The sequence below is a fragment of the Orycteropus afer genome, unplaced genomic scaffold (assembly GCF_000298275.1).
Source record: "Orycteropus afer afer isolate SDZICR_OR568_19922 unplaced genomic scaffold, OryAfe1.0 scaffold00032, whole genome shotgun sequence".
NCBI classification, from domain to species: domain Eukaryota; kingdom Metazoa; phylum Chordata; class Mammalia; order Tubulidentata; family Orycteropodidae; genus Orycteropus; species Orycteropus afer.
In genome coordinates, this window is record NW_006921619.1 from 6,544,504 (window position 1) to 6,566,285 (window position 21,782).

Sequence of the window (21,782 nt, forward strand, 5' to 3'; positions counted from 1 at the left end):
GGATTCAACAGCAATTACAGGCTCTATATCCTGATCTTCCTGACTATCTGCCCATATGTCCCTATTCCAGGTTTCAGGATCCCATTTTTTCCCAATCAATGCCCACACTTTAACTTCAGACACCATTCTGGGTTGGCAATTTAATTGGTGTTGTAATTCAGTCACCCTTACAATAAGACTCTGGGTTTGGTTTTCAGCAATATCAGCTTTATTACTAGAAGAAATAAGGCATTCTTTCAGAGCACAACTGGAAACACTGAGTGAGGTCTTTTATGCGGCACTTAAGCCGAGACTCAGCAGCTCTGAGCTCATCTCACTCTTTCAACACTTTGTCTAGTGTAAATAGGACCAAACAACCAGCTTCTTTATACTCCTCATGCTGACAAAATTGCAAAAAAGTATCAAATATGCGATCACCCAGAGCCTCACTTCTCACAAGTACTTGATCTATTGGTGGTGCTATTTTGCATATTAATGTTGCCACCTCATGCCACCAATTAGCAGGGCCCTCTTTACTAACAGAGGCAAGGTCACTAGTGTCTTTACGATTAATCAAATTGGAGAACCAATTTAGGAAGCCCATCCTTATGATTTTGTCTCTCTAGAACCACTCCTGGTACCAAATGTGTTTAGACTGGGTTCTCTAGAGAAACAACACCAGTAAAGCTTATATATATATAGAGAGAGAGAGAAATTTATCTTAGGAAAATGGCTCACACACTTATAAGCTGACAAGTCCAAAGTTCTTGGATCAAACATCAAGCTGGAGGCTTTTCCCAAGTCTTGTAGAGCAGGGGCTGAGGAGCTCAAGGTTGGCAGTCAATATACTGGCTGTTGACTCCCACGAATGATGAATCCAAGATCCCCAGGCTGAATGGTAGATTGTTTGCTCACAGACAGTTGTAGGCAGCACAACAGAATCCCGAACCACAGAAGAATATCTCTTTTCCCAGGATATCTATAAATATACTGGAAGCAGGCCACACCCCTAGGGAAACTCCCTTTCAACGGATTGGCTGCTTAAAACATATTCATCTGATCCCATCATGGGAATAACCATATCACAACTGCTTAAACCACACAGAATTGTGGTCCAGCTGAGTTGACACACAGCTCCAACTATCCTGGCCTCTGCCCTGCTTGAGCAAGCATGTTACAAGGCTCTTTTAGCTCTGCTGAAAGGCACATCTATGTGCACCCCACTTCACCAGCAAGCCTCCTGCCCAAAGGCACTCAGTTTTCTCACTCCATGTACAGCAAGCCCACCACTCTGTCTTATGCCTCTTGGTTCTTCAGCTGGTTGTCTCTGCTATCTGAATTGATAAAAAGGTTTGAAGGATGGCAGCATGTTTGGCCTTATAGGATTAAGCCTTGGGCTGTTGATGGTGATTCTGTTTCACCCTCATGAGGTTGGAGGAAGTCAGAGGATGCTGCCTCCACGTCTTTTATGCACATTGAATTCCAATGACCAAAGAGAAGATGATTTATGGGATGATATTAAGAACATCATACATGCAGAAAGCAAAAGGTCATTAAAAAGATGGAAAAGAAAGAAAAGATCAAGATAGATATCAGAAGAGACTCTGAAACTTACTCTTGAATGAAGAGTAGCTAATGAAAATGGAAGAAATGATGAAATAAAAGAGCTGAACAGTTCAAAGCAGCACGAGATGACAGTGTGAAGTGTTATAATGGAATGTGCAAAGACCTGGAATTAGAAAGCCACAAGGGAAGAACACACTCAGCATTTCACAGTAGATTCTACCATGAAGTTGATTACTAGTCTCATCATGGGGAATACTACATCCAGCTGCCCAGCCACTCAAAACCAGGCCCAGCCAAGTTGACATGTAAGCTTAACTACCACAGTTGGTTACCAGGGATGGGAGGGAAGAGGAGGGAACATTGCTAGATAGGTAGAGACAAGTACTGATTTGGGTGAAGGGAAAGGCAATGTACCAAAAGTGAGTGATTAACACAGTGGCATTGAGGAAGAGAAAGACTTAGAGAGGTCCATGGGAGGTACAGACAACAAAGATGAACCCTTTCGCATGTACAGTACTGCCTTGTTAGTGATGGCAAGCATTGATCTATGGATGGAGAGCTAGGTATACAGGCTGTGCAAAAAAGGGCATGGAGGCGACATATTCTGACCTCCTCCAACTTCACAAGAGGAAGTCCGAATCACCATCAACAGCCCAAGGCTTATTCCTGTGAGGCCAGACATGCCACCACCCTCCAGCTTTTACCAATTCTGATACCAGAATTGTGTGGTCTGCAATGACCACACAGAACTCACAAGACAATACTCACAATTATGGGGTTTATTAGGGAAGTAACAGGCTACAATTCATGTTCAGGAAGGTGCTCAGGATACAATTCTTCGATCAGGACAGTCTCCCCTCTGCTATGCCCTCTGGCATGCCTCTCTGGCCCTTGGCCTCCCACCCTGGCCTCTGCCTCTTTTCACTCTGCCGATAGGTACACCTAGGTGTACCCCCACTCTGTCAGCAAGACTCCTACCCAAGGGCACTCAGCTTTCTTGCTCTGTGGGCCAGGTAAGTCCCCTGCTCTGTCTCATGCTTCTTGGTTTCACTGCAACTGTCTCTCTGCCAGGGCAGCTCTCTGCCCAGGTCATCTCTGCCAAGGAGGTCCAGTGCAGGGATTTCGGGTCCAAGGACACACTCTACTTCATCTCCAGCTCTTCTCTCTTGGTGACAGTGAGAGCTCCTCTCTGCTTCTAGGAGGGGAGAATGACAAAACTAACCAAACTGAACTATCAGCTATGTCTTGGCAAGGGGGAATGTGCCCATGACTATGTATAGGATTGGCAGATGATGTTTCTACAAGTGTATTTGTATGTGCTGTAAGAATGTCTGGGTGTATAGTAGAGCTGACAAGGGACAAGGTTGCAGTGGCTTCTTGGCCACAGCCAGCTACCCAGAGGGTTTGGGACCATGGTCATCAGGGACATCAAACTCAACTGGCATAACATACTACACAAAAACATTGTTCTAATGTCATGAGACAAAATGTATGTGAATTGCTGCATGGGAAATGAATTTGCTCTGTAAACTTTCACCTACATCACAATAAAAATTTGAAAAAAAAAAAACCAGAAAACATTGTTCTACATCCTACTTTGAGGAATAGCAGCTGGGGTCTCAAAAGCTGGCAAGTGGTCATCTAGATGCAACAATGGATCTCTCCTCGCCCAGAGCATAGAAGAATGAAGAAAACCAAAGATGCATTGAAACAACTAGTCCAAGGGACTAGTAGACCACGTGATCTTCAGCTTACATGACCATGAGACTAGAAAAACTAGATAGTTCCTGACTACCACTGTCAACCACTCCAAGGGGGATCAGTGTAGGAGATACTGGACAGAGTGGGAGAACAATGTGGAACAAAACTCAAAATTATTAAAAAAAAAAAAAGAGACCAGGTTTGCTGGTCTGATAGAGCCAGTGAGACCCCTGAGACTATGGCCCGAAGTCCCCTAGTTACTTACCCCTCAGTTCTGGAACTGAACTCACTCCTATGGCTTCTAGTCAAACAGTAGATAGGCATATGGGGTGAATATTTACATCAGGCAGATACACTCCTTGCAGCGATCAACCATGGGAGAACAAAAGGGCAGTGTCTGTGCAGGCAGACAGCCCAGGGGGCAGGAGTGCATGGGAGGGAAGGACACAGAGAAGAGGTAACTAATTACAGGGAGGAAGTAGGAAGAGAGCTGTTACATGTGGGGAATTGTAGTCACTATCATGAAACAAAATGTGTATGAACTGCTGTATGGAAAATTAATTTGTTCTGTAAACTTTTACCCAAATCACAATAAAAATAAAAATAAATAATAATGAAGAATCAGCAAATGACCTCATAATGTGGATGAACTTGGAGGACATTATGCTGAGTGAAATAAGTCAATTATAGAAGAACAAATATTGTATGAGTCTGTTACTATAAAAAGTCAAGGATTACACAGGGAAGGAAAGTATCTTCGTTGGTTATCAGGGATAGGAGGGGAGGGAAAGGGAGGGAAAGAGATGGATAATTAAGAGACAAGTTTGATATAAGTGAAGGGATTTAAAAAATAAAGAAGATTAGCCATTAGTTGATAGTTTGTGAAGCTAGGTTATGGGCATTATGGGCACATGGGGGTTCATTGTACTAGCCTTTGTTTCTGTTCGAAATATTTTACAATAAATAAATGAAAATAATACTCCTTAAAGAAAAAGAAAATGGAAGGAATACACAGGGTCATTGTACCAGAAAGAATTGGTTGATGTTCAACTATATCATGAGGTGGCATATGATCAAGAACCAATGGTACTGAAGGAAGAAGTACAAGCTGCACTGATGGCGTTGGAGAAAAACAAGGCTGCAGGAACTGACAGAATACCCAACTGGAGGAAAATGTTATAATGTTAATATTCCACTGTGATGTGGGGCTAGACATATGATACACAAACTTCACGTATATGACAAATGGATGCAGCGTTGGTGGTGTTCACTTGCTTACAGCAAGAAATTTGGAAGATAGCTACCTGGCCAAATGACTGGAAGAGATCCGTATTTGTGCCCATTCCAAAGAAAGGTGATCCAAAAGAATGTGAAAATTATTGAACGATATCATTACTATCACACACATGTAAATTTTGCTGAAGATAATTAAAAAATGGTTGTAGCAGTATACTGACAGGGAACTGCCAGAAATTCAAGGTGTATTCAGAAGAGTACATGGAACAAGGGATATCATTGCTGATGTCCGATGGGTCTTGGCTGAAAGCAGAGAATACCAGAGAGATGTTTACCTGTATGTTATTAGTTATGCAAATGCATTCAATTGTGTGGATCATAACAAATTATGAGAGCATTGTGAACAATAGGAAATTCTTGAACACTTAATTGTGCTCATGTGGAACCTATACATTAGACCAAGAGGCAGTCGTTTGAACAGAAAAACAGGATACTGAAAGGTTTAAAGTCAGGAAAGGTATATGACAGGGTTGTAATTTTCATCGTACTTATTCAATCTGTATGCTGAGCAAATAATCCACCAAGCTGGAATATATGAAGAACATGGCATCAAGACTGGAGGAAGACTCATTAACAACCTGTGATATGCAGATGACACAACCTTGCTTGCTGAAAGTGTCAGTGACTTGATGCACTTACCGATGAAGATCAAAGACGACAGCCTTCAGTATGAATTACACCTCAACATTAAAAAAAAAAAAAAAAAACTCTCATAACTGGACACCAGTAAGCTCCATCACAAAAAAATGGAGAAAAGATTGAAGTTGTCAAGGATTTCATTTTACTTTGATCCATAATCAATGCCGTTGGAAGCAGCAGTCAAGAAATCAGACAACATAATGCACTGGGCAAATTTGTGCAAAAGACTTTTTTAAAGTGTTAGGAGCAAAGATGTCACTTTGAAAACTAAGGTGCACCTACCCCAAGCCTTGGTATTTTCAATAGCCTCATATGCATGTGAAAGCTGGACAATGAATAAGTAAGACCAAAGAAGAACTGAAGCATTTGAATTGTGGTGTTGGCGAAGAATAGGGAAAATACCGCAGACTGCCAGAACAAACAAATCTGTCCTGGAAGAAGGCAGCTAGAGTGCGCCTTCTTCTTCTTGTTATGTGCCCTTGAGTTGAACCCAACTCATAGGGACCCCTCCTTGGGTTTCCAAGGCAGTATCACTTAGGAGTGATAACTGCTAGACTTCCTCTCATTTACTCTGGTCATGTTGTCAGAAGGGACCAATCCCAAGAGAAGCATATCATGCTTGTAGAGGGTCAGACAAAAAGGCAAAGACCCTCAACACAGCGGCTGCAATGATGGCCTCAAGCATGGAAAGGATTGTGAGGATGGTGCAGGGCAGTGTTTCGTTCTGCAATACATAGGGTCGCTATGAGTCTTAATGGTAGCTCTGGTAGCATAGTGGCTAAGACACTTGCCTGCTAACCAGAGGGCTGGCGGTTCAAACCCATCAGCCACTCCTCGGAAGGAAGGTTGGGCAATCCTACTTCCGTAGTGATACTGCTTGGGAAACCCAAGGAGGGGTCGCTATGAGTCAGGTCTCACTCCACGGCACATAACAACAACAACGATTCTGAGCCGACTCGATGGCACCTAACAACAACAATCCCACCTTGTTCCCAAAAGGATTTAAGATAGTAGTCACATCCTTATGAAGATATTAGCGCAGTCTCCTTCAACCAGAGGAAAATGTTATGAGGTTAATATTCCACTGTGATGTAGGGATCGACATATGATACACAAACTTCACGTATATGACAATCAAGCGTTCCGGGTTTCAAAATTTTGCATGTTTGTTGCACCACGCAGCCAACTGTTGTGTCAATGTGGAAGCTACTCACACTGCCACTAGGAAACCTAAGGGCAAGGAAATATCCATATCCCAAACAGATGCATTCAGGGAACTCAAAAGGTCGGAGCCCGGGCTGGATCTACAGCGCGCGGAATGCTGGGGATGGTAGTTTCCATCCGGCCTCCGGAGGCGTGTCCGAGCCGGGTTCCCAGGCCTAGGGTTGGAGGAGGGCGGGTCGCTGGGGGGTGGGGTGTCCCTGGCTCGTCGCGGCGTTTCCGGTCGCCGACACGCGCTGGAAGAGGAAGAGGAGAAGCATCTAGGTCGATGCGCGCGGGGCCACCTGGGAGACGGGGCGGTTCGAGCGGGTGCGCGCGCAGCGGCCCGGCAGTGGCGGCGGAGGCAGGCTCCGGCTTGTGAGCGATGGAGGAGGGTGGCCGGGACAAGGCATTGCTACCCCAACAGCCCCCAGTGACGACCTCAGGCGGCGCGGACGAGAAGCAGAGTGGCAAGGAGCGACGGGATGCTGGGGACAAGGACAAAGAGCAGGAGCTGGTGAGACGCGGCTTCGGGAGCCAGGGAAGAAGGCCGTGGGCTGAGTCACGGAGGCTCCGCAGGCCTCGGGCCCGACTACCAACGGGCCCACGGCACCCTGGAGAGGGCGGATGGGGTGATCGTCGAGGCTCCTGGTATCCCGCCTCTCTGTCCCTCCTCCGCCCCACCGCGCTGTCACCCTCGCCATCCCCACCAACCCTCACGACCGCCTCGCGAGATGGGGTCGAGTGGGTCATTGTTGTTCACATTTCATAGAACAGCATTCATACAGCCTCGCCCAGAAGGCTTCCTATCCCGTTCTCTTTTATTTGTCCATCTGGCCCCTCCTAAGACGGCAGGTTCTCACCACCCGCCCAGGGTGAATGGGAGGAGGATGTGTTTGGGATTCCTTGTCTTGATGAGCTTCTTCCCTCAATTCTCCAGTCAGAGGAGGACAAACAACTTCAGGATGAACTGGAGATGCTCGTGGAAAGACTGGGGGTGAGTCATTATGTTAACCTGTGCAAGTGCATATATGGCTCTTCCCCACTTGTTTGGTTTATTCTACTTGAGGCAATAACTCCTATGGGAAGTATGAGAAAAAGTAGACTGTTTCAGGGGGATTGTTATTAGACGTTTTGAGAGGGAAGAGTTATAAATGATATTTGAAAGGTCATTTTGTTTTTGTGTGGTGGTCAGTGTGTAGGGAGTTGGGGAATTACAGATAAGAGAGAGTTACTTCCCTTGGAGGGTTGTAAATACTTTATGTCTGAACCCTAACACACTGTGATCAGGAGAAGGATACATCCCTGTACCGACCAGCGCTGGAAGAACTGCGGAGGCAGATTCGTTCTTCTACAACTTCTATGACTTCAGTGCCCAAACCTCTCAAATTTCTCCGTCCACATTATGGCAAACTGAAGGAGATCTATGAGAACATGGACCCTGGGGAGAATAAGGTAAAACAATTTCAGAAACTGGTGGAGGCCTAGTTTAGGAGTTTATATTCATCTGGACTCTGGGGCCTGTGATGAGTCACTGGAAGCCTGATTGACCTAAGAGCTGAGTTAGTTGAACAGAGCTCATCACAGTTACAATACCCACATGAGAGGTGAAAGAGGCATATCAACCTCTCCGTAGGCACTATTTTTGCCATTTATGTTGGACGTTGGAATTTCATTAGTGTGATCTATTTTTAACTTATGTTTAAGCTTGATTTTTCTCTTTCCTTTATCCCATAGGAGCTCTGGTGACACTGTGGTTAAAGCATTAGGCTACTAACCTAAAGGTTGGTTGGTGGTTTGAACCTACCAGTTGCTCCAGGGGAGAAAAATGAGGCAGTTTGCTTCTGTAAAGATTTATAGCCTTGGGTACTGTATGGGGCAGTTCTACTTTGTCCTGTAGGGGTGCTATGAGTCAGAATCAACTTGATGGCAATGGGTTTTTGGGTTTTCATATCCCATATACATCATTTAGGAGCCCTGGTATCGTAGTGCTTAAGGCACTTGACTGCTAATCAGAAGGCTGGCAGTTCAAAGCCACCAGCCACTCCTCGGAAGGAAGATGGGGCAATCTACTTCTGTAGTGATACTGCCTTGGAAACCCAAGGAGGGGTCGCTATGAGTTGGGTCCGACTCGGCGGCGTATAACAACAACAACATGCCTCATTTGTTCTAGCTCAAAAACATACTCTCAGTTCAAATGCTTCTCTACCTATTGGTACAATCCTAATCCAGGAAACCTTTAGTTCTTACCTGGACTAGTGCAGCAGCCTCCTAAATGGCCTTTGTTCTTGCCCTGCTACATAATCTCTCTATTATGTAGCAGCAATAGTGATCTTTCTAGGTGTTATGTATCTTCTGCTTAAAAATAATAGATTATTATTGCAATTAGCATAAAACTCTAGGGTCCCCCATTTTTCTCCACTCTCCTCCTTGTTTACCACCCGTTAGCCATGTTAGTTTAAAAGAAAGATAGCAACACTAACCTTAGGTTATTATGAGGCTTAGCTTAGATAACGTGTAAATATCTGGTACAGAAACTGGTATATAATAATTAATTTTTGGGGCAGTGACAGTGATGCTTAATTCCATAATGTCACATTACCCTTACCGTGGACCATTGGATTTAATTTCAAAGAACTGGTCTCTTGACAGCGTTTTGCAGCTGACATCATCTCTGTTTTGGCCATGACCATGAGTGGGGAGCGCGAGTGCCTCAAGTATCGGCTTTTGGGCTCCCAGGAGGAATTGGCATCATGGGGTCATGAGTATGTCAGGTAAGACTTTTTCTTCTTTGGGAACCTGAGGGAAGGAGGGCAGTTGAAGAAAAAGTCCGAATTCTGTCTTGGCATATTGTCTGTCTTAGAGTACCAGTATATTTAGAGTTTCCCAAACACTGAATTTCTTGATGCACGGGAAAGTGCTTCCCATGAAGCTGTGCTTCATTAATGGTCTGGGCCTGTTCATAGGCATCTGGCGGGAGAAGTGGCTAAAGAGTGGCAGGAGCTGGATGAAGCAGAAAAGGCACAGCGGGAGCCACTGCTGACCCTGGTGAAGGAAATTGTCCCCTACAACATGGCCCACAATGCAGAGCATGAGGCCTGTGATTTGCTCATGGAAATTGAGCAGGTGGATATGCTGGAAAAGGACATCGATGAAAATGCATATGCAAAAGTCTGTCTCTATCTCACCAGGTAAGCAAGCACAGTAGGGGTGGTTGGTAGGCTTGCCCTCCCCAGCACTCCTCCCTCATTTGTGCTGCCTGTCCCAGGTTTGTACTTCAAGGGTGGCACCAGGCTGTAGTTAATTTGTGGACAAGAATGAGCTTCTTAAGGACAGAGACTTTGTGTCTCCTTAATAGTCCAGCATTTAGGTTAGTGCTTGGCATATGGTCAGCATTTACAGTATATTTTGGTTAAGTGAATTACATGGAGTGAATGCCTGGTATTTTTTAATTCCTTTATTATTTTTACCTTTGTAGTTGTGTGAATTACGTGCCTGAGCCTGAGAATTCTGCTCTACTGCGTTGTGCCTTGGGTGTGTTCCGAAAGTTCAGCCGCTTCCCTGAGGCTCTGAGATTGGCGTTGATGCTCAATGACATGGAGCTGGTAGAAGACATCTTTACCTCCTGCAAGGATGTGTATGTTGGGAAGAAGCTGGCAAAGGAAGAGATGAACTTGTGGATGGGGCATTTGTGTGAATAGCTGGGACTTGTAGTTTCTGATTTGGGTTAGAGTTTGAAGGACTTGCCTGTGTGCTTAGTGGATAGAGGCTGAGCAGATATGATTGTTCTCATTCACAGGGTAGTGCAGAAGCAGATGGCATTCATGCTAGGCCGACATGGGGTATTCTTGGAGCTGAGTGAAGATGTAGAAGAGTATGAGGACCTGACAGAGATCATGTCAAACGTGCAGCTCAATAGCAACTTTTTGGCTTTAGCTCGGGAGGTGAGACTCTGTCCTTTTCCATTAAGGCTTTTTGGTTGTAGTTCTACTTGGCCTTTCACCTCCCTGACTATACCTGTGACTAGACTTTCCTTGATTAGAATTGCCATTCAGTGGGATAGCAGAAGGGACAATTAGGGAAGAACTGGGGAGTAGTTGTGACCCTCTTACTTCTCTTCAGCTGGACATCATGGAGCCTAAGGTACCTGATGACATCTACAAAACGCACTTAGAGAACAACAGTGAGTAGCCATCTCCATGTGTGGAGAGATTGGAGGATTGTTATTTATGTCCCTTATATTGTGAATGATGGCTTGGCCCAGCATGCTTATCCTACAGAGCTCAGAATTTCCAAGTGCTTTTTCTCTATTCACTGCTTAGACGCAAAGATAGAGATTCCTAAGGGGCTAGCCCAGGACCAGATACCTGGCTGCCATGTTGTGTTCCTTTCTTGCCCTGCTCTAAACCTCCCTTGTTTTCTCCTCTTCTCTCCCTCCTGTGCAGGGTTTGGGGGCAGTGGCTCTCAAGTGGACTCTGCCCGAATGAACCTGGCCTCCTCTTTTGTGAATGGGTTTGTGAATGCAGCCTTTGGCCAAGACAAACTGCTGACTGATGACGGCAACAAATGGCTTTATAAGAACAAGGACCATGGTATTTTTCTGTTCATGCTTCATCTTTGTGTTGCTTTGGCCACTCCTGTTGCCCACCTAGGTTCATACATTACCTAACAAGGGATTGCCAGTGTAGTTCCTCAGAGAGCCCTATATAAAAGGGTTCTGAGGGTAGGGCCACTTTAAGACTGATAGATTTTTCCTTGTATAGGAATGTTGAGTGCAGCTGCATCTCTTGGCATGATTCTGTTGTGGGATGTCGATGGTGGCCTCACCCAGATTGACAAGTACTTGTACTCTTCTGAGGACTACATCAAGGTTGGTCTGGGTTACCCGTGGAGACTTCCTCTGTCTCATGTTCTGGGCCCAGCAATGCCTCCCTTTCACTGCTCAGATCTACCCAGTTTGTAACCTTAGTGAAAATGGGGTAATACAGTGAGGTGCATTCTTTGAGGTGAGGAGGTAGAGTGATCTGTGAGTATCTGTTTGCTGTTTGCAGTCAGGAGCCCTCCTGGCCTGTGGCATTGTGAACTCTGGGGTCCGGAATGAGTGTGACCCTGCTCTGGCACTCCTCTCAGACTATGTTCTCCACAACAGCAACACCATGAGACTTGGATCCATCTTTGGGTAAGGCTTCTCACTTCTCATAGTGCTTAGATTGTAAGCTCTTGAGAGCAAAACCTGGGTCTTTTTCACCTTTATATTGCTAGGACCATGCCTGTCAAGTATTTGGTTCTTGGTGAATGTTTGTTGAAAAGACAAATGAATGTCCCTTTTGTTCTTTTCCTGTGCTATTCTCAAGTGTGTTTTGGCAATTGGCCTCTCCCTGGCTTTTGCAGGCTGGGCTTGGCCTATGCTGGCTCAAATCGTGAAGACGTTCTAACACTGCTGCTGCCTGTGATGGGAGATTCCAAGTCCAACATGGAGGTGGGTAGAGGTGGTTGTCATTTAAGTAAATAGGGAAGGTGCTCTGAGTCCTGTTACTCTGAGATAAATAGTGAAAAAAGTGTGTGTGGGGGTGGTGGTGAGGTGTCAACTCAGTGAAATCCCTTGAAACTGGGATTGTAAGTCTCAGGTGATGTTGAGGGTAAAGAGTTACCATTCTGGCATTGAGTTTTTACCTTTGGGATCCACGAGAAATAGACCAACCAGAGTAAGGAGTACCTTACCTGGCTTGGGTTGGGTGGTTCTCAATATTTTAGTCATTGCCTAACCTTACATGTTCTTTCATGGAGTGATTTTACTGACATAAATAAAATAGGCTTTACAATTAAAAAGGCCTGAGTTCTTGAGTTCTAATCCTGTTACATCCGCTTATAAGCTATGTGATCTTGGGCAAGTACTCAGTCTCTTTAAGCCTCATTTTTCTCATCAATAAGATAATGGCAGGACCTGTTTCATAAAGTGGTGGTGAGGATTAAGTGCTCTGGGGGTGTAGTGCCTAAGGGATTTGACTGCTAACCAGAAGGCTGGCAGTTCAAACCCACCAGCCACTCCTCAGAAGGAAGATTGAGCAATCTTCTGTAGTGATATCACCTTGGAAGCCCAAGGAAGAGGGGTCACTAGGAGTCAGATCCAACTCAATGCCAGTGCATTTTTATTTTAGTCTACAAAGCAATTGGCAAAATGTCTGGCATGTAATAAGTATTCAATGAACAGTTGTTGCTATTGTTGTTTCAGAAAGGGATTACTCCTGGTGTGGTTAGTCATGATGCATTACAGTAGACTGTAGGAATATGCAATCTTGAATCAAGACAGCTAGACAAGTATTTTAATAACTTATGTCTGTCTCTAGGTTGCAGGGGTAACAGCTCTGGCCTGTGGAATGATAGCAGTAGGATCCTGCAATGGAGATGTCACTTCCACTATCCTTCAGACCATCATGGAGAAGTCAGAGACTGAGCTCAAAGACACTTATGCCCGTTGGCTTCCTCTTGGACTGGGCCTCAACCACCTGGGTGAGGGGATGTCTCTCTAGTTGGGCAACGGGCTGACAGTAACTGGATCCAACAGGAAATGTTTGTGTGTACGGCTATGCTGGATGGAGAACAAGCGTCCTCTGACGTGTTGAATCTGTTCTGTAGGGAAGGGTGAGGCCATTGAGGCAATCTTGGCTGCACTGGAGGTTGTGTCAGAGCCGTTCCGCAGTTTTGCCAACACACTGGTGGATGTATGTGCCTATGCAGGTGTGTGTCTCTGGGACTCTGTCTTGTGCCTCCTTAGTGGCTCTTCACTCTTAATCCTTTTGCAAGTGATTTTTCTTTTTTCATTCATTCTGATCTGCTTTAGATTCTTTAGGCTTCTGCTATTCCCAGAGTAAGGTTTTCCTTGGTGCCTTCTCATTTCTACCTTTGTTTACACTTCCTACCCGGCTTCAGGCTCTGGAAATGTACTGAAGGTGCAGCAGCTGCTCCACATCTGTAGTGAACACTTTGACTCCAAGGAAAAGGAGGAAGATAAAGACAAGAAGGAAAAGAAGGACAAGGACAAGAAGGAAGCTCCTGCCGACATGGGAGCACATCAGGTTATGCGGGCCTTGAGTGTATGCAGAGTGATGCTCTTAAGAAAAGATGAAACTTGTAGGGGACCAAGGTAGCTGGGTTTGGTTTTCTTTTATCCTTCTGGGTATCACTGCATTGAAATAGCACATAGCTGGGTTTTGTACATGAGGGGCAAGGGTTCATTACAGTATGGCTTTTTCTTAGGATTGAGCCAGGAATGGATGTTTTTTGTTCCTTGAGCTTACTGGGTTCTTCTGCCTCTTCGATTACAGGGAGTGGCTGTGCTGGGCATCGCCCTTATTGCTATGGGGGAGGAGATTGGCGCTGAGATGGCACTACGAACCTTTGGCCACTTGGTGAGTATAGGGATACTGTGATTTTGATGGTTCAGGGTTCCCTGTGGAGATTTTCCTGGTGGGTTTTCTCAGTGAAGTGTGAGAAAATGACCTTTTTTGCAGTGCCCTGTCGACAAAATTTGATTAAACCCCTTTTTACCCATCAGTCTGTTCTTGTAATTGAGCTGCTTGTTTTTAACTGCTTTCCCTGAAACCCTTATTACTTTATCACCAGCTGAGATATGGGGAGCCTACACTCCGGCGGGCTGTACCTTTAGCACTGGCCCTAATCTCTGTTTCAAATCCACGACTCAACATCCTGGATACCCTAAGCAAATTTTCTCATGATGCTGATCCAGAAGTTTCCTATAACTCTATCTTTGCCATGGGTATGGTAGGCAGTGGTAAGTATCAGGCAGAAAAAGAAGACCTTAAGCAGGTTGGGGGAAGCTCTGAGGCCCCATTTTCGAGCCTCTGTGATGTTTAATATTTCCAGGTACCAATAATGCCCGCCTGGCTGCGATGCTGCGCCAGTTAGCCCAGTATCATGCCAAGGACCCCAATAACCTCTTCATGGTGCGCTTGGCACAGGTAAAGATAGAACGCTTTTCCTTAGAGTATGCCAAGGGAAGTATCTGTGGTGATAGAAGGAGAACACATAGTGCCACAAAGGGGACCTTAAGTCTAGAAGTGGGCGGTAAGATGTGGGTGAGTTGTGAGATTTCTGTGTGGCTGAGTTAGGTGATGTCTCTTCCCATGTAACTCCCTACCTCCACTTAATCCCCTCTCTTTTCTTCAGGGCCTGACACATTTAGGGAAGGGCACACTCACCCTGTGTCCCTACCACAGTGACCGGCAGCTTATGAGTCAAGTGGCCGTGGCTGGACTGCTCACTGTGCTTGTCTCTTTCCTGGATGTCCGCAACAGTGAGTTCCTCTCATGAATCTTATAATGTGGCAGATGATGTCCTGTCTCCAGCTCTACCCGGACCACTTTGATATTACAGGACCAGGACCCCCATTAGCTTTGTACCACTTTGGCTTCCTGAGGTTCTTTGAACCTGTAATGAAATGGCTAGGTGCTGGGCCTCATGAGACTTTCATCTCCCATGCTTTTAATCTGGCCAAACAGAGATTTTCTTATGAGAATGAAGAACAGCCCAGTGTCTGGTCCTATAGGTCTAGGGAAAACATGCCCTGCTGCTCTAACCATGGTTGTCCTGTGTGTTTCCTTTAGTCATCCTAGGCAAATCACACTATGTTTTGTATGGACTGGTGGCTGCCATGCAGCCCCGAATGCTGGTTACATTTGATGAAGAGCTGCGGCCATTACCAGTATCTGTCCGTGTCGGCCAGGTGAGGGGTTGAGGAGGGGTAGAGGGGCTCAGCCTGTACTCTAGAACCGAGTATGCATATGTCCCTGCTTCTCAAACTGGTGTGGGCTGTGGGTTGCTGCTCCTCTCCATCTGGACTTCCTTCATTTCAATTTTCTCACCTTACAGGCAGTGGATGTAGTGGGCCAGGCTGGCAAGCCTAAGACCATCACAGGGTTCCAGACACACACAACCCCAGTGTTGTTGGCCCATGGGGAACGGGCAGAATTGGCTACTGAGGAATTTCTTCCTGTCACCCCAATTTTGGAAGGTTTTGTTATCCTTCGGAAAAATCCCAACTATGACCTCTAAGTGGCCGTCAGGGGCCTGACCTGCAGGTGATGTGTCAGCAGGTCATGCTTCCTGCTGCAAGGGGTGGACACTGCTCCAGACCTTTGGGGGGAACTGTTAACCTCCTGTTCTTTTGTTACTGAGTGAGATAACTTTGTTGAATAAAGACCTTTATCCCCAAGGTCCCTCTGTGTCTCTTTTCTGGGATATCGTGATGGGAGGTTGGAGTAGGGGTAGGGAGTGCATGGGAGAGGGCATTGGTTGAAGCAACTCTGAGCCTTGACTAGCAGGGACTCTGCCCTGAATGGAAGAACTCAGCCCCTTTCCCCTCTTCCTCTCCTTCCTAATCATCTTCTGTTTTGATCTTAAAGTAGTGGTTTATCCTTAGGAGCGTGAACCTCGAGAATCCAATAACTGCAGTGAATCTTCTTTCTAGGAGATGCATACACACACACTTTTACAGGCACTATCACGTGTAACTGTCCAAGGGGCTTGTGGATCCTCCTTTCTCCACACCCCACCCTCACCTTCCAGGTAATACACCCACCTCAAGCCCTGATCACCCCCTGACCCTAGCTAAAGATCCCTGCTCTAAAGAGGCAGCAGAATCAGCTACATTCTTTTCTAATTTGAATTCTTTGCTGCTGAATGAAAGAGACATCCTTACCTCCTGTGACCCTCTGTCCTTGGGAGCATGCTATTTGAAAAATTTGATCATGTTAACATCTACTTCAGGGCTTCCTTGCAGAAATTGGGTATAAGAAAGCTTGATCCTGACACGTCAGTACAGCAGTGGAAAAGAGGAGTGGCTGCCTTGTTTAGTTCTGGGCCTCCTGCCTGGAATGTAATCACTCTTGATGTGCAGTGCTCCTTCCTGGTGGGGCTAGTATGACTATAGTTATACTGGACCCCAAGCATGCAGTGGCAGAGACCACATGGCGCTAACAGATAATCATAGTATTGACCAATGCTTGCTAGGGGTTTAACCCTAAAACGGTGGCTGGCACTTGAAAGCTCTTCAATAAGTATTGAAAGAATAACCATTCCTCATTGTTTTACATAATTTATTTGAGACCTCACAACAACTTGTCTTAGTGAGGAATGTGTGGTTTGGAGAGGTCAGTTACTTGCTCAAGGTCACATATGAGTGGTGGAACCAGGATTGGAACAAGTCAACCACTGACTAAAGCCCATGCCTTTACTAAATGAATCTGCCTCTGTAGCCTTGGAGACTATTGTATCCCATTCTAGCCCAAGATCTTAGCTGGACAAACTGTAACTTTGGGTTGAGTGTCCATTGTTTTTTGTCTTTGCTGTCACTTGGCAGCCCTGTATAAAAGGCTGAAGCACTGGAGTTGCCAGTCAGTAGACTTGTTGAGCCCCTTTAATGTGACCTGCTATAATCTTGAACAAGTGAACATCTTTGATAAGCCTCCGTTACCTGTATAGTGGGGACATAGGAATTGCCTTGCTTCATTTCCAGTGGTGGTGAGCTTAAAATAAAAAGTGATTTGGAAACTAAATATAAAGAAAAAGGTCATTTTCTCCCAAATTGGTTACTGTGTTTTAGACAAAGGAATTTTCATAGTGGCTCTTAACCTTTTATATTGAACTATTCATTCAGCAACAAATATCAACAAAGCCTTACTCTGCACTGAACTTACTCTAGTTTGGGACATGCAAAGGTAGGAAAAAAAAATCCTATCCTTAAAAAGCTTATATGATAGAAAAGAAAACAAGTAATTAGATGAAAACAGTTGTGGTATTTTTTGATCAATACCACACTGGGAAGTGAACAAGATACCCTGGGGTCATTGAAATAGGGCCTACATCATCTGTGGCTTCCAGCCAAACAATAGCCAGGCATATGGATGAATATTTACGTCAGGTAGATCCACTCCTTGAAGTGATCAATAGTGGGAGATAGTGAGAGAACAGATGGGGAGTGTTTGTACAGAGATAGCTGGGGGGCGGGGTGTGTGCATGGGAGGGACAGACAGAAGAGGTAACTACAGGGAGGAAGTGGGAAGAGAGCTGTTACATTGTGGGGAATTGCAATGTGATGAAACAAAATGTGTATGAACTGCTGTATGGAAAATTAATTTGCTCTGTAAACTTTCACCAAATCACAATAAAAATTTTAAAAAAAGAAATAGGGCTTGAGTGCCTGGATGAACAGAGAAAACTTCTTGGAAGAAGCTGAGACTTGGAAAAATAAGTTTGTCCAGAGGAGAAGAGGGTAAGGGGAGCAGCAAAGGCAGGAAGGAGGAAAAGCAATGTTTTCAGAAACCATGGAAACTTAGTTTGGCTAAGTGCATCAGGACCACGGAAAAGTATGGTAGGAGATACAGCTGGAGACAGGCTCAGACCAGGTTTAGAAGAGCTTTTTGTGCCAAGAAATTGAGGTATCTCAATGGGGACCATTGTATAAGAGTAGGAAAGTGATCAACTATATGGGTGAGAAAGCTCACCCTGGAGGCCAGGAGACTAGGCAAGGTAAATGAACACCTGAATTAGGACAGAAGCAGTGGAGAGGGGGATAAGGATAAAAGAAAGTTTTGTTTGAAAAATATAAAATCAGTAAGTCTTAGTGTTTGATCCGATGTAGTGTGTGGATGGGAAGGAATGTAGGATGAACCCCAGATTTTCAGGTTAGGTATTAATTTTTGGCAGTATTCATATGTGACATATTTGGGGTTGAAGTGAGGAAGTATTGAAAAATTCGGGGAGAGATGACAAATTCCTATCTGGAGCTATGCAATTTGAGATGCCAATGAGGTGATTAGGTGAAGATGTCTTTTAGGTAGTACTTCATTGTCACTGGAATTCAAGTGTGGTTTCTGAGTCAGGAATGGATTGGGAACTCCAATCTTAAATTAATCTTTAATTCTTATTAAAGCACGGATGAGTTTACTTAGGGAGAAAGTAGAGAAATTAGAGCAGAGAAGGGAGCCCTACATGCCAACAATAGCAGAACTCAAGTGAAGAGTGTCATGGAGAACCCTCCAGATCCACATTTTCATTCTTACTATAGTTCCTCCTCATATGTCTCTTTTTGTTTAGAGATGTTTCCCTGCTTCTCTCAAAAGAGGGGACTGCTTGTACCTGAGTTTGCTCACCCTACAGTCATACTTTCTTGATGGAGGTGATGATGGAGCTGTCTTATGCCACCCTTACCTAGCCACATCAAGTCCTGGGGGATCATGCACATCAGGAGGCAGTCTGTAACAGCAGGAAAAGTGGGCTTTCAAGACCTGAGTGCCAATCCTAGATTTGACTTCTTTGAGCATCGATTTCTCATCCACAATGGGAATAATAATAATAATAATAAAACCTACTCTGTAGGTGAATGAGAAGATTAAATTAGGTTACATGGGCTATATATATCAAGTGACTAGCTCATTGCTGATGCTCAGAAAATATTTTCTTAACTTCTGAAGTTACTCAGAAATTACAAATGGAAGGTAGCACAAATGGTTAAATACTTGACTATTAACCAACAGATTAGTGGTTTGAACCCACCTGTGAAGCACTGCAGAAGAAAAGTCTGGCCATGTTCTTCTGAAAGGTCACAATCTTGAAAACCCTATGGAGTGCAGTTCTACTCTGCACACATGGGGTCATCGTGAGTGGGAACTGACTTATAGCAACTGGTTTGGTTTTTTGGTTTTGAAGTTACATATATACTGTGCAGCTAGATAAAGAGAGAGACTTTTTGCTAGATATCTAGGCACTGTTTTAAGCACTTTTACATTAATTAAGATGTTTACCTGTGTGTTATTGACTATGCAAGGCATTTGACTCTGTGGATCATAACAAATTATGATAATATAGCAAAGAATGTTAATTCTAGAACACTTAATTGTGTGCATGAGGAACCTGTACATAGACTAAGAGGCAGTTGTTTGAACAGAACAGAGATGTTGCATGGTTTAAAATCAGGAAGGGTATGCATCAGGGTTGTATTCTTTCACCATATTTATTCGATCTGTATGCTGAACAAATAAGCTGAGAAGCTGGACTATAGGAAGAAGAATGCAACATCAGTTTTGGAGGAAGACTCAAAAAGTTTCTGTACGCAGATGACACAACCTTGCTTGCTGAAAGCAAAGAAGACTTGAAGTATTTACTGATGAAGATCTATAGCCTCCAGCATAGATCATACCTCAACATAAAGAAAACAAAAATCCTTATAACTGGACCAGTAAGTGACATCGTGATAAATGGAGAAAATGTTGAAGTTGTCAAGGATTTCATTTTACTTGGATCCACAATCAACACCCATGGAAACAACAGTTAAGAAATCAAACTATGTATTGCATTGAGCAAATCTGCTGCAAAAGGCCTCTTGAAAGTATTAAAAAGCAAAGATATTATTTTGAGGACTATGGTGCTTTTGACCCAAGCCGTGGTATTTTCAATTGCCTCATATACATGTGAAAGCTGGACAATGAATAAGGAAGACTGAGGAAGAATATATGCCTTTGAATTATGGTGTTGGTGAAGAATAATAAATATACCATAGATGGCGAAAAGAATGAACAAATCTGCCTTGGAAGAAATGCAGTCAGAATACTCCTTGGGAGCGAGGATTGTGAGATTTCGTCTCACATGCTTTGGATATGTTATCAGAAGGGACAAATCCCTGGATAAGGCTATCATGCTTGGAAAAGTAGAGGGTCAGTGAAAAAGAGGAAGCCCCTCAACGAGATGGATTGGCACAGTGGCTACAACAATGGGCTCAAACATAGCTAGCATTGTGAGGATGGCGCAGGACTGGGCAATATTTAGTTCTGTTGTATGTAAGAGTTGCTATGAGTTGAGACTAGAGGGAACGTTACAACAATATCAGGAGGGACCAGGCCCTGGAGAAAGTTATCACGCTTGGTAAAACACAGGGTCAGTGAAAAAGAGAAAGACCCTCAATGAGATGGATTGATATAGTGGCTGCACCAATGGCCTCAACCATAGAACAATTGTGAGGATGGCGCAGGATGGAGCAGTGTTTCGTTCTGTTGTATGAATCAGAACCAACTAGAGAGTACCTAACTACAACAACATGAATTAACTACTGTAATCCTCAAAATCCAGTAGAGTGGATGTTATCATTGAGAGAAAACAGGTGGTTAAAATCTCAGATGATCCAGACTACCTGGTTTCAAATCTCCCATTTTACAACTTGCCCAAGTCATCTGGTAGTAGGTAGGTAGGTAGGTAACCAACCAAACTCACTGACAGCTAGTTGATTCCAACTCATAGCGAAACCTACAGGATTTCCAAAGCATCTTTACAGAAGCATACAGCCTCCTCTTTCTTCCTTGAAGCATCTAGTGGGTTTGAACCAGTAACCTTTAATGGTTAGCAGCCAAATGCCTTAACCACTATGCCACCAGAGTTCCTAGGTAGGTAGGTAGCCAGGTAGTAAAGTAGTGGAGCTTGGATTAAAAACCAGTGTGTGGGCTGGGCACTAGGAGAGTCCTTTCTGACTTCCAAGATCTTTTTGCTGCTGGGCAGTGGTTTTGGGATTGAGTCTCTAATTATTATTCTTGGCTTTCCATGATTAACATTTGCCCCTCCCAGGAAGGGGCTGATCTTTGTATATGACAAATCTACATTTACTACTCTCCTAGGTAGAATGTTTCAATACTTTCAGCGTAACATTCAGCCTCCTTTGTTAATAGGCCTTTCAACGATCTAATCTACTTTATTACCAGGGACTGCATAATTCATATTTCTTTTCACATTTGTACCATGATTTATTTAACCAAGACGTAGTCTTTAATTTCAGTGTTCTCAGCACTTCGCCTCGCACTTAGTATGCACTCAATAAATGCTTGCTCAATGTATGAATGAACTAAAGAACCACCGAACACAGACGCAGACGGGGGTCAGTCTGGGAGTTCCAAAGTTCGGGAGGGGACACTGGGGCAGGCAGAAGCTATCACGTGACGGGGCGGGGCAAATCCCATGTGCTCGGTGGTGCCGAGCCGCCCGGGCGCAACTCCGCCCTCTGCGCCGGTCACGTGGGGGCGCCGGCTGCGCCTGCGGAGAAGCAGTGGCCGCCGAGCGGGATCTGTGCGGGGAGCCGGAAATGGTTGTGGACTACGTCTGTGCGGCTGCGTGGGGCTCGGCCGCGCGGACTGAAGGAGACTGAAGGTAAAGCCGCCATGTCCGGGCCCGACCCGGCCCCCCCACCCCCTCCCCCCGCATCCGCCGCCATCCGGGCCGGGACCGGCCACCCTGCGCCGCCGCCCTGGCGCCCTGGCCCCGCGGCCTGAGCCCGGGCCCCGTCCCGCCAGGCCCCGATCCCCGGCCCACGTGTGCCCGGCCCGGCCTGGCCTGGCTGCTGG

The 21,782-nt window shown here is 45.0% G+C and overlaps 1 protein-coding gene across 1 annotated transcript; it reads left to right on the forward strand.

The window, feature by feature from the left end:
• Window positions 1–6,766: 6,766 nt before the first annotated feature.
• Window positions 6,767–15,453, forward strand: PSMD2 (proteasome 26S subunit ubiquitin receptor, non-ATPase 2). The gene is made up of 21 exons (XM_007935936.2): window positions 6,767–6,898; window positions 7,322–7,378; window positions 7,672–7,836; window positions 9,034–9,155; window positions 9,348–9,572; window positions 9,860–10,018; window positions 10,181–10,325; window positions 10,504–10,564; window positions 10,827–10,973; window positions 11,145–11,251; window positions 11,433–11,560; window positions 11,773–11,860; window positions 12,729–12,891; window positions 13,018–13,119; window positions 13,312–13,457; window positions 13,707–13,790; window positions 14,005–14,173; window positions 14,266–14,360; window positions 14,569–14,695; window positions 15,006–15,124; window positions 15,271–15,453. Exons 1-21 carry the CDS (start codon window positions 6,767–6,769, stop codon window positions 15,451–15,453), a joined length of 2,724 nt encoding a protein of 907 aa, XP_007934127.1.
• Window positions 15,454–21,782: the final 6,329 nt, after the last annotated feature.